At 31.2% G+C, this 13053-nt stretch overlaps 4 protein-coding genes across 4 annotated transcripts; 2 read left to right on the top strand and 2 right to left on the bottom strand. All coding sequences in view use genetic code 12, as the record gives it.

Annotated features, from left to right (window-relative positions):
• Positions 1-2214: 2214 nt before the first annotated feature.
• TFC4 (transcription factor TFIIIC subunit) lies at positions 2215-4563 on the bottom strand (the record flags this gene model as incomplete). The annotated part of the gene is made up of 1 exon (XM_002548221.1): positions 2215-4563. The coding sequence occupies one exon, from the start codon at positions 4561-4563 to the stop codon at positions 2215-2217; it is 2349 nt and encodes a 782-aa protein (XP_002548267.1).
• A 2352-nt stretch (positions 4564-6915) lies between these two features.
• Positions 6916-9072, top strand: FAA21 (medium-chain fatty acid-CoA ligase; the record flags this gene model as incomplete). The annotated part of the gene is made up of 1 exon (XM_002548220.1): positions 6916-9072. The coding sequence occupies one exon, from the start codon at positions 6916-6918 to the stop codon at positions 9070-9072; it is 2157 nt and encodes a 718-aa protein (XP_002548266.1).
• Positions 9073-9331: 259 nt separating this feature from the next.
• Positions 9332-9910, top strand: CTRG_02562 (RNA-binding protein; the record flags this gene model as incomplete). The annotated part of the gene is made up of 1 exon (XM_002548219.1): positions 9332-9910. One exon carries the CDS (start codon positions 9332-9334, stop codon positions 9908-9910), a length of 579 nt encoding a protein of 192 aa, XP_002548265.1.
• CTRG_02561 (alcohol O-acetyltransferase) lies at positions 9846-11363 on the bottom strand (the record flags this gene model as incomplete). Its single annotated transcript, XM_002548218.1, has 1 exon — positions 9846-11363. One exon carries the CDS (start codon positions 11361-11363, stop codon positions 9846-9848), a length of 1518 nt encoding a protein of 505 aa, XP_002548264.1.
• Between the last annotated feature and the right edge of the window lie 1690 nt (positions 11364-13053).

The following is a 13053-nucleotide window of genomic DNA, read 5'->3' as shown; positions in this document are numbered from 1 at the left end:
TCTATATTTTTTGTATATACTGGCTTAAATCAATTTGGGGAAAAAAAAAATACAGTCATTAGTTGATTACCATAACGTAGTATATGTCTGGTATTTTCTTAAAAAAAAAAAATAAAGAAAGCTGCGATATGTAAACGACTGAGCGCAATCTATATCTGTTGGTTCCTGACGATCAATATTATTAACATTGATTTAAACCAGTGTCCTGTGGTGATAATTCTGGATACTGTTCTTATTTCAGAATAATAACTTACGAATTGGGAAATTGAATTTCCAAATGAAAATAAAAAAAAGTCGACACTTTGTCTTACATAATTTCTCTCGTGTTTTTATTTATTTATACATGTTATTCACATCCTTATAAATCGTCTATTTTTATTCCGTTTTAGTTAAATTCAAAGAAGAAAAAAAGCTTTGATGTCTGTATCCGCCCACTTTGACACAAAATTGATTTTCCATTGATGTTAAATTCATTAAACACAAACCGTGTGTAGAGTTTTATGGGCGAATCGACACATGAATTGCTGACATCAAGAGGAAGACGTGGGTGATTATTGGTTGTTGGATTCTTTAAATAGGAAATATCAAAACAACAAGGGATATAGCATCAATAAAAGATAAGAAGAGAAATAAGGATATCACAGTCATGAAACATCTGTTCTGAGTTTTAAGGGCGATCTTAATCATTTGGGTTCCTTGAAATTTTCAGGTACTGTCAGTTAGGAACAACATTTGAAAAAAAAAAAATTTTTTAGTTTGTCTTTGGTGCAAAAAATAACTGAAAAGGTAATTACTCTAACCATTTTATTGGAATTCTTTAATTTTTTTTTTCTTTTTTGCATTAGTAGAACGTAAATGATGTGATTATTATTAATCTGAGGTAATGGCTGGTTAGTCGTGAATTGTATTCTAGAGATCATTATCACCATATTGATTAAACCGGAGTAATAAACTTTCAATTTCCCAAACGGATTTAATAAAAAACATAAACATTCAAGCATAAACAAATCGCGTAATTTAATTGTTTCATCGTGAAGAATGTTAAATAGATACATGAACTATTTTTAGACTCTTACCATTCCATCTTACACATTCTACACCACCACCATCAAAAATAGTTTAAAAAATTTTTCAAACCCTCGGAATCTATTTTGTGCTATTTTTTTAATTGGTATACGCGACGTTGATGTGTTGATTGGTTTAGAGTGAGGTTGTTCGCTTTTAACGGTTTTATGGATTGACTGAATCATTGGCAAACAATTACAGATAAAATTCTACTCTACCCGAAATCAAAAATACATTGTAATGTCTTGTTTTAGTTTTGTTTTGAGGAAGGTTTACTTGGTTTATTTGGGTTTAGTTTGTGTTAAGTACAGCATCATCATTGTTGCTTTGCATAGCCACAACTTAAACAGTTCGTAAAATGATGAATGGTGAAATGTGGTGTAGAGTGAATACAAACAAACGGTTATTCGGTCATATCGTATCAACTTTCCTTTGGTTGACTAATCTCGAGGCAATGGATCAACGAAAAGGAATCGTATCTGAAGATCAATACCGTTGACACCTTCAAGATTCAAATAATACATTCATCTATGATACACTCAACTATGATACAATCAGCTATAATACACTCATCTGTGATACACTCACAGATACTATACAGTCAAATAATCATCAATGACTTTTTTTGCTAGTTTCGGATTCCCATTAATATTGTAAATCAAACTCAAATTATATGCAGCTTCCCAAGACAAGTCATAATCTTCATCACCTTCACCTATAAATTCATTTTTCATATCTAAAACCTTTTCATAATGCTTAACAGCTAATGTGAATAACCCAATAGTATGGAAAAATCTACCAAAATTATATTCAATTTCTTGTAATTCAAATTTAGTAGCATTAATGGATCTTAATTCTTTATATTCCATTATATAACTTATCCCTTGTAATAATTGAATATGTCTATTGGTACTTAATCTTTGCATTGATCGATGAATATGATTTAATCCAATCATTAAACATAATATAGGATCTTTATTATAATCATTGTATGCTCGATTCAAGTAGAAAATCGTAGATGCATAACTTTTATTCCCACCTAACAAATTGGCATAAACATAAATCAAATCAAGATGATTCTTACCAATTGTTACATTAGAAAGATCGGCTGTGATAGTGGCCATCCCCAGAACATATTTACCAGTATAATTAGAAATCATATCCTTTCAATTGACGTAAGAAATATTTTTGATGATTATAACATGAAAATTGTTCCCAGAAATTTATACCAGCACTATAACAACACATGAATAATTTATAAATAAATGGGGAAAATTGATTCAGATTTAAAAAATGACGAATTTGAATGAAAATAGATTCAACAATTTGTCCTCTACCCACAGCAAAGACTAGTTTCAAAGTTCGAAGAAAATTTTCTTTTCTTTTATCTTGAATGAAAACATTCACATTTAATGCCAAATCAACAATCTCGTCAGCATAATCTACCTTGTTTTCATACCTTGAGTTTAGTATAGCATATTGGGCAAATATTTTAAACCATTGATCATAACTAAGCCCTCGATATTCAGTCTTACTGGTTAATGTATGTCTTGAATTATTTTCATCAGGAACAATACCCAAATATAAATTATGAGTTCTGGCCAATTTTTCATCCAATCCCATATCTTTTCTTCTTCTGTATCGAATAATCCCTCTGAAAATTCTATTCTTATCTCTAGGAAAAAAACTCTTAACGTTGGCAAATATTTCAATCAATTGAGAAGCTAATTGAATCCATGCACTAATGGCAATTCTATCTCCATTGTTTACTGCTTCTTGTAATCTTTGCATTCTACCGTACTTCTCCAATAATTTACGAGTGGCATTATTTTCAATTTCTTCCCTTTCTTGTTCTGTCAATTTTCTTTTACCATGAGTTTTCTTAAATTCATTTGGAATCAATGAAAGGTTTTCTGTTGTTTCGCTATCAATTTCAATATCAGCCCCTTCTTCTTTAGGTCGAGATTGTCTAACTTCTATAATCAATTTTTGTGCTCGGGTATTTTCACCCAAATACAATAAACTTTCTGCTAAGGATAATTTGAAATCTAAATTATTAGGATCATGTTGTAATAATTCTTCATAGGCATATCTAGATTGTTTATAATCACCCACTTCAAAATAGCATCTGGCTAATAACTCGGTCAATTCTAGACTACCTTGGAATTGCTCATCTTCATAGGCTTTTGTTAAGAATTTTAATCCATCTTCATAATACCCATGTTCTTCTAATAATTTACCTGCTTCGAAATGCAAATCAGCAACATCCTGTTCATCAATTAAATAATCAAAACTAACCATCGCAACTCTTTTTTGTTTGAGCCCAAGTCTTAAACACCCTAGTTTGAAACGAATATCAATTGGTAATTCAAATGCTTTATCCTTGGCTTCTACTCTCTGATCTTCTGACAATCCATCCAAAACCTGAAATCTTTGCACAGTATCAAATTCCAAATCTTCATCTTCAGACCACCATGTTTCCTCAGTTCTATTTTGAATCCATCTGGATGTTAATTTCAACACATTTAATCCCATTCTCCAGGAATGGTTTTGTAAATGAAGTTCTAATAAAATATTCAATTCTGCCCAATCAAACTTGGGAAACAATTCTCCAGATTCTTTATTTGGATCGATATTATTATCCAAAACTTTCATATACAAATTAATTGCATCATTTAAACGCTTTTGTTCCAGATACACGGAAGCCAAATATTTAATGATGTTGGAATCTTGTGGATATAATTGTCTAACTTTTTGGAACCCTTCCAATGCTTTACCAAATTGTTTTCTTTCTTGATATAAAAGTGCTCTCTGTAGTATAAAATCACAACTTTTTCTAACATCGGACGTAATTGCACGACCGTAACAATAAATAGCTTGATCAATATAACCCAATTCAGAAGATAATTCTGCCACTTGACCCCAAAATTCAGTATCCCAAGGATGAATATTTGCTGCCAATAACCAATAATTACAACATTTATTGAAATCGCCTTGTGCTTGATAAATTTCACCCAAGGCTTTGAAAGCTGTGAAATTTTTGGCATCTTTTTTAATAACTTCTAAATATAAAGTTTCTGCTGTACCAAAATCTTTTCTAACAAATGCTTCATTAGCTTGAGATAAATTCGATCTAACTTCAGGATCCAATTCTCTATTATCAGCTCTCATCATTTTACGTTTATAATAATTTTTAGAACTCTTACTAATCTTCTCTCTTCTATTACGTACTCTAAAGTTACTAGCACCTTTTAATGCATCTTTAAAGTTATAATTTTCATCATAATCATCATATTCTTCTTCTCCATTTTTTCCATCATATTCTTCGTCCGATGATGATAAGATATATTCATCTTCAGAGTCTTCATCTGATTCATTGTGGAAATCAATATGTTTCTTGATATTTTCCAATTCTTCGTCATACATGTCATCTTCATGGATCTCCTCTGGTGGATTAGATACAGATCTAGTCGACCTTCTCGTCGAAGTTCCAGCCATTGATAATAGTTATTATTGAGATGTAGTTGTCCGCAGTAATAAACAGAGGAGGGGGAGGAAGGGAGGTGGTTCTTGTTTTTAGTTTTTCTTTTTTCTTTCTTTGTCTCTTTCATTCTTGCGTTGCTTCAATATATGGTATTCACACTACCTCGTAAAGTAATGCCTCCGGCTTTGTTATAAAAGCATAATTGAGTATAAAGAATTGTTACATTGTTATAGCATTCTAGATAATCAATCATTACTCATCCAATAATAAGTTAGAATTCAAATAAAAGGGGTTGTACCAGCAATTATTAACGGAAATCACGGGTTAGAATAGGGAGCATGTAATGATATGATGATTATTTGCCCGAGTACACGCAACTAGTCAACCAAACCAAACCATTCATTCAATGGACAAGATCAGTACAAGTCAGCAAATACTCCCTATTGATTCAAGTAATCATATATTACTGAGAGATTATCTCTTTTTCTTTACGCCATGTAAGTTAACTACCTCTGGCATTCTATAGATATATATATTATAAAGGACAGTAATATTTTTAGATGGTAGTGGTGGAACGTGACTTTGCATAAAAAACTAAAATAATATAATAAAAATTAAACAGAGAGAGAGAAAGAAAAAAAATACCAACTGAGTGAGTGAGTGAGAGTGAGTGACTGTGAGTGAAACATAACGAGTTTTTATTTGCTTCTTTTCGTTCTTTTTTTTTTTATTATTGATTTCAATTACAACTTTGATATTTCTCCCTATTTAATAGCTCGTTTATATTACCCCTTCGTTATTTCATAATAGACACATCAAGCAATCACATAGACCCTGACTTCCCTTACAAGAACAATCTAATTTTTAATTTTTTAATTTTATTTTTATTTTAAATTGAACTAATCATGTCATTGAGAAAAGCTGCCCTTTCGAAATCAAATTTAAAAGACCTTGATGCTCCAACAAAATCACCTTCTGTTGTCAATTTAACACAGCCTGAATTGTACGGGATATATAAGAATGATGAGAATATCAGTAAAGAATTTGTTGAAGATTCATCTGAAATTGAAAAGATAAAATCAAGAGAAGTCGAAGATAATGTCAAAGTAGAAGGTAAGAATGAGAATTTGATTCCTTTCGTTGTGTTTGGTCTTTTATTTTGTATATTTATCTATAGAAAGTTCATTGAATCGTGATATTGCATAGTTTAAGTATAACATAGTATAACATAGTGTTGAATATAACAATTTTTCTTTATACGCGAGACATTGTAATCATAAAAAAAAAATTTATCACATGCAAATGATGAATTTTTGTATGGGAACGAACAAATGGAGTGGCTAATGTGCGTGCGTGCAAAAGTGGGCGTGCATCACATCACGTGTATCCTGTATATTATAAAAGACAACTATGACGTTACAAAGCACAGCCGAAAAATTATAAAAAAAAAGGAAAAGTTTCAGTAAGCAATTTGTCCGTTCTAAACTGTATCAACAATTACACTGGCGATCAGTAAATCTGGGAAACAATTAATGGTAAAACACGATTAGTTCAACAGGAAATGGTTATCCAACGACGGATAAATTTTATTGAATTAATTATTGGGGGGATAAGTCCGAAGACCCGATAATCAGTACCAACTCTCTTTTAAGTTTTGTGGAGAAACAGGCATAAATTTCCCCACTATTTTGTTTAATTTTGCAATTGATCTAACAGTACAGCAAGAACACTAAGCAAAAAAAAACAGAAAAACAGAAAGTGAAAAGTTTAATGGGAATATCAACCAATCAACCACAGTTGTCTGGATTACATAATAATTAAGGAAATATGATGTTCCCCTCATATGGATGTTACAATGATCTGTATTGTCAGGTCGTAATCAAACAATCTGTGAAATCAAATGTAAGTTATAGTACTTTATTCAACTATTTCTCTCTGTTTGATTGAATACGCATATGCTTATAGGATTCTCTTTCTAGTCGTATCCTTCAGGAGTAACACTTGCTGGATACTTATCTGAAGATCACATATCTGTATATAAACCCAGTCCCTATGGGAGAAAAAGGGGGTCCTATTGGTGACTCTTTTGGGTAATTGCCGAGGAGCAAAAAAATAAAAAAATAATACAAAGAGAAAAATCGATGGAGAAATTTTTTCTTTCTTGTTTCTCCTTTGCCTTGGACTGGAAAACTAAGCAACAACAGTCTAAAGAAATCAAACACGCATATAAGTAGTGGTAAAAATTTCCCACCATTGCAAACAAAGAAACAGATTTTCATTTCAACTGTTTATTCCTTTTTTTTTTTGTTTTGTTTTCTACTACTTGTTGACTCATTATCTTTGATAACTATTCTTGAATCCCAATCATGCCAGCATTATTTAAAGAATCGGCAAAACATATTCTCGACACCATTGCAGCCGATCTCCCTCTTGATCAAAAATTGGCTTCAATTGCTGTCCCACTTGAAAACTCCGAAGAACCAGGCTTTTCTGCTATCTACAGAAACAAATATTCCCTTGATAAATTAATTGATACCCCATATCCAGGAGTCGACACTTTATACAAGTTGTTTGAAGTTGCTACAGAGGCATACGGAGATAAACCATGTCTTGGTGCAAGAGTTAAAAATCAAGATGGTACTTTTGGTGAGTACAAATTCCAAGATTACAACACCATTCGTCAAAGAAGAAACAATTTGGGATCTGGGATTTTCTTTGTTTTACAAAATAATCCATACAAAACTTCTTCTGAAGCTCATTCCAAGTTGAAATATGATCCAGCAAGCAAAGATTCCTTCATTTTGACCATTTTCAGCCATAACCGTCCAGAATGGGAATTGTGTGATTTGACTAGTGTTGCTTATTCGATAACTAACACAGCCTTGTATGATACTTTGGGTCCAGATACCAGTAAGTACATTTTAGGTTTGACTGAATCACCAATTGTTATTTGTTCAAAGGATAAGATTAAAGGGCTTATTGATTTAAAAAAATCAAACCCAGAAGAATTGTCCAATTTAATTGTCTTGGTATCTATGGATGATTTGACTACTGCTGATTCTTCATTAAAGAATTATGGGCATGAACATAATGTCACCGTTTTTGATATGAAACAAGTTGAAAAATTGGGTGAAATCAACCCATTGGATCCAATTGAACCAACTCCAGATACTGATTTTACTATTACTTTTACTTCAGGTACTACTGGTGCTAATCCTAAAGGGGTTGTTTTAAATCATAGAAATGCTGTTGCTGGTGTTACTTTTATTCTTAGTAGATATGATGGGAAATTTAATCCAAGAGCTTATTCTTTCCTTCCATTAGCTCATATCTACGAAAGAGCAAGTATTCAATTTGCATTGTCTATTGGTTCCGCAATTGGATTCCCACAAGGTCCTTCACCATTGACTTTACTTGAAGATGTTAAGGTATTGCAACCAGATGGTTTAGCATTAGTTCCTAGAGTTTTAACCAAATTGGAAGCGGCAATTAGATCACAAACCATTAATAATGATGAAAAGCCATTGGTAAAATCTGTTTTCTCGACCGTTATTAATGCCAAGATGGATTTGCAAACCAAAGATGAGAATGAAAATGTCAATCCAAGTCTTCTTGTTTACGACCGTTTATTGAACATGTTGAGAAAAAAGATTGGTATGCAAAATGTCCAATATATCAGTACTGGTAGTGCCCCAATTGCACCATCAACCATTCAATTCTTGAAGGCCGCATTGAATGTTGGTATTATGCAAGGTTATGGTTTGAGTGAGTCATTTGCCGGATGTATGGCTTCCTCTAAGTTTGAACCAGAAGCCGCTACTTGTGGTGCTACCTCTATCACCACCGAAGTTAAATTAAAGGACCTTGTTGAAATGGGATACACTTCTAAAGATGAAGGTGGTCCAAGAGGTGAGTTGTTATTGAGGGGTCCACAAATTTTCAGAGAATATTATAAAAATCCTGAAGAAACTGCCAAAGCCATTGATGAAGATGGTTGGTTCCATACTGGTGATGTAGCTAAAATTAACTCAAAAGGTAGAATTTCTATTATTGATAGAGCAAAGAATTTCTTCAAATTGGCTCAAGGTGAATACGTTACTCCAGAAAAAATCGAAGGTTTGTATTTATCTAAATTTCCGTATATTGCACAATTATTTGTTCATGGTGACTCCAAGGAATCCTTTTTGGTTGCTGTTGTTGGATTGGATCCTATTGCTGCTAAACAATATATGGAACATAGATTCCACGACAAAATTGTCAAAGAAGATGACATTGTTGAATTCTTTAAGTCTCCAAGAAATAGAAAGATTTTGTTACAAGATATGAACAAACTGATTGCTGATCAATTACAAGGTTTTGAAAAATTGCACAATATTTATGTTGATTTCGAACCATTAACTGTTGATAGAGGTGTCATTACTCCAACCATGAAGATTAGAAGACCAATCGCAGTTAAATTCTTCCAAGATCAAATTGATGGTATGTATAATGAAGGATCATTAGTTAAGAATGGTTCTTTGTAGATAAAGTTGTAGATTATTTATACTCAATAAAAATAAAAATAAAAATGTCAAAGTTATAGTTATAAGTTATAGGAGTGTTACCAGTTATCTTGTTGTAAAAGTACGATACCACCTGCGTGTGCCAACCATAAACCTGATTTCCTATTTTGGACGTATGCCGCATACATCAGAATAGGGCGATGTAAAAGCAAAAGCAAAAAAAAAATTCTAAGTACAATACTAGAACTTGATAAACTCATCTTGTATTACATCTACAACTATGGTCAGAATTAAACATAGATATTTACTATTTGATATATTATATCCACCAACATCAGATTCTAAAATCACCCCACGAGATGAATTTTCAACATTTTCAAAATCTGAACTGAATGCATTAATACAACTACATCAAACATCACCAGCAAAAATCAATCCTAGAACGATATTATCAACTATACGAAAAGCACTACAAGATAATTATGGAGATACTGGATCAGGTAAAGCCGGAGGAAGTTTAATAGTCAAATATTTTTCAAACAAAACATCAACTGGAATATTAAGATGTGATAGAGAACAAAGTGATTTAATTGTTGCTGCCCTTTCATTAATAACTAAAATTGAACTGAATTTTGTTATCTTTAGATGTTTACATGTTAGTGGAACAATAAAAAAATGTGAAGAGTATTCTATTGATAAAACTAGACAATTAATAAATGTAATTAAAAATAATAAAGGAAAAGTAGAGGATTATATGTTGGAAATGAATGAAATTAAACAAGTTGAAGATGATATCAATTTTGATGGGGAGGAGAAGGGAGGTTTACCGATTGATGAAAATCAAGAAGATAGTTCTTGAAAGTTGATATGAATTCATCCATGACTGGATTTCCATTAAGTTCATAATTTTCAAATTCCGGAATATTTCCAAAAACAGCAGTTAATTCACCATTTGGTAAAGTTGTCATATTTAAAACAAAATTATAAATGATTCCAGTATTCAGAGTGAAATATAATTCTTTAAAAGTATAGATATCATTTGAATCAGAAATTTTACCAATATTAGAAACAGTTACTGTAAATCTAGGATCATTATTGATGATTTTGTTTTTGAAAAATTCCCAAATATTAATAAATTTAATTACTCCAATAGCTTGAAATGATTTTTTATGTTTTATATCTTCTTGTAATTTAGTATTAAAAGTTTTCATGGCTTTCTTTTCATCATCAATAACTCTTGGGAAAATAATAGGTACTCCACATACCATAGTACCATATTTGAAATTCTTAATATCATCCGAGTAATATCTTCTTCCATTGACAGCAATTAAAGAAGATGTAAAGTCAGCTTTGGGCTTAACACTTTGAAATACAGTATCTTGTAAAGCTTTCAAACACATGATATCAAAATATGCAGTTACTGTAACTCCCATAGAACGACAACATTTATAAATCTCGGACACTTGATCAGAAGTTAGTTTTAAGTATCGATAATGTGCTTTTAAATTTTTATCATTAGGTTTTTTGGTTTTAAATACTGGTGGATCAGGAGGCCAGAAATATTTAACCACGCTGGCATATAATGGAACAAATTTGTTTAATAATAAACTTGTAATTAGCCAACGAGATGGAGTAAACAAATCAGTTAAAGTATCAACAGGAGGTAAGATTTCCTTCGGAAGATTTTCAAAATCTCTTTCATAATTAAATAATTCGTCAATATATTTCTCCTCAGCTAATGATAATTCTTTAGCTAGATCTTTTTGGAATTGAACACCTGATAATCCATCAAAATGAGAATGATCAAAACAAACACTAATCAATTGTTCACCATTTGATTCTTCAAAAACAAAAACTTTCCATAATGGTAAAGTTGACGAATTCATAGAGAATATAAATTCATTTAGAAAACCCATGGTTTCACCATTGAATTTTTTGATTTTTTCATAAGTAACAACATCTTCAAATTTAATTGAATCAATTATTCTTACTTCGTAGTTTGTACCATTAGCAACTTTATCATCTTCATCATCATCACCATTAATTCTGAAAAAGTTCTGAACAAACCAACTATTTTTCTGAATCATAGAATGTAAAGCATTAGATAATAACTCTTTGGAAACATATTGATTGTATTTTACTGAAATACTAAAATTCGAAGAATATTTTCCAACAGTTCTACAAATGTAGATCCTTTCATTAAATTCAGGTTTTCTAATATGTTTTTCTTCAACCATCTGTTCAATCAATATCTCTTTGCAATTATAAAATGAAGTAAAAAAAAAATGAAAATGAAAATGAAAATGACTCATGAAGAAAATGATATATAAAAAATAATTACTGCTAATTTATTTTTTCTTTCTTTTTTGGGGGGTTCCTGGTTAATTCCGCTCGGGGATCAATATCCGTTGTAGTATCAACGACAACCTGGCAATTATAATAAAAGATATGCACCCTTCGGAATGTTACCCATCATTAATTTGACAGTGAAACCAAAATGAACAACAAGTAACTGAAATTTGATGAGAATAGCAAGGAGAATTCATATCAATCAAATTAGACCCCCCCCCCCCGCACTATTATTGTACTCTATGATTATGCACTTCTTTTGGTTTTGGACTAATTATATACGTAGTTTAAAGTAACAGTACTGTACTTGCGGTGTCTAGGACATGAGTAACACTAAACTTAAACATCATATAAAAAGTATCTTATTTCATTTAAGGTACTCTATGGTTTTGATTAAAGTTTTTTTTTTAGTATAAAGTTTAATTTCATTAGATTATCCGTAATTTGAAGGAACACACAAAAAAATGTCTTGGTATTGAGTATCAAATTTAAAAAGGGTTAATTTGGAAAACGAATTTGAATTTGTTTTATTAAGATAGGGGGTTCGAATAAGCTTGTCAATAAAAAGACGACTGGAATCCTTGAGTTGACTCGAATCATTTCTACTAATAAGTTTTGTTTTTCTTTTTGAAACTGAACACGGTAAATCAGAATATACTGATATTCCCACTTCTTCCCAAACAGCAATAGAATTACGTATTAATATCAAGTATTCGGGTTGTTGTAACTACAATATTCACATCTTGGAAGGTGAAAGGGTCATATAAAATTTAGATTGTACACATTTTCTACAGAATTTGGCGGTTCTAGGAGAGCTATTACACTAAAATAGTTTTAATGATACAAAGATAGCTTTATATACCAACTTCAGTATGAGAGTATCTACTAGGAATTACTGAATAATCAATATACTTGCTTTTGTTTTACTTACATTGTTTATTAGATCAATAAATCTAAACGTGAAACTTATTGGTAACGGCATATAACTTATTACTTTAATAAAATATATTCAAGTATAATAATATGGATAGAATATACAATGTACCATTGATGTTTACTTTTTATAATCAAAAACTCAAAAGTTTTTATATTTTGTATGGGGAGAAGAGATTCATGTCAATTTTCTATATTTGTCGTGTCTGGACCAAAATAAAAATCACGGAAATAAATCAATCGAGTTGCTGATGAATCCCTATAAAAATACTAGATGGTGTAAAAACTGAAAATAGGATATAATAATGGTATACACGTAATTCTATGTATAATAATATTCCAAAGAATACAGTTTAAGCAGACTGGATATCGTAATTATTGAGTTATTTAGGAAAACTATAATTCCCGATAGAAAAAAGATACTTTGATTTTTCAAAAGTAAGGTTTGATAGATAACTCCACCAGTTTTCATTGTATTGGCTCAGAAGTTAGTGTGACAGTATTAAACACTGATATAAATAACATCATGTTGTTCAAGCAACGATAATCGGGCTAGAATTAATAGATCTAGCAAAACATGGACAACTTTATGAAATTGCTTTAGTTTATAGAATAAGGAGAATAATTTCCTGTCATCGCATTTTTGGAAACTTTCTTAAAATTACTGAGGTTTCTTATTTTCCACCTTTTGGCAACTTCTGGCAACCTTACGATGTTTCC

The sequence above is a fragment of the Candida tropicalis genome (genome assembly GCF_000006335.3).
Source record: "Candida tropicalis MYA-3404 genomic scaffold supercont3.3, whole genome shotgun sequence".
NCBI lineage: Eukaryota > Fungi > Ascomycota > Pichiomycetes > Serinales > Debaryomycetaceae > Candida > Candida tropicalis.
This window is presented reverse-complemented; position numbering and strand designations above follow the sequence as displayed.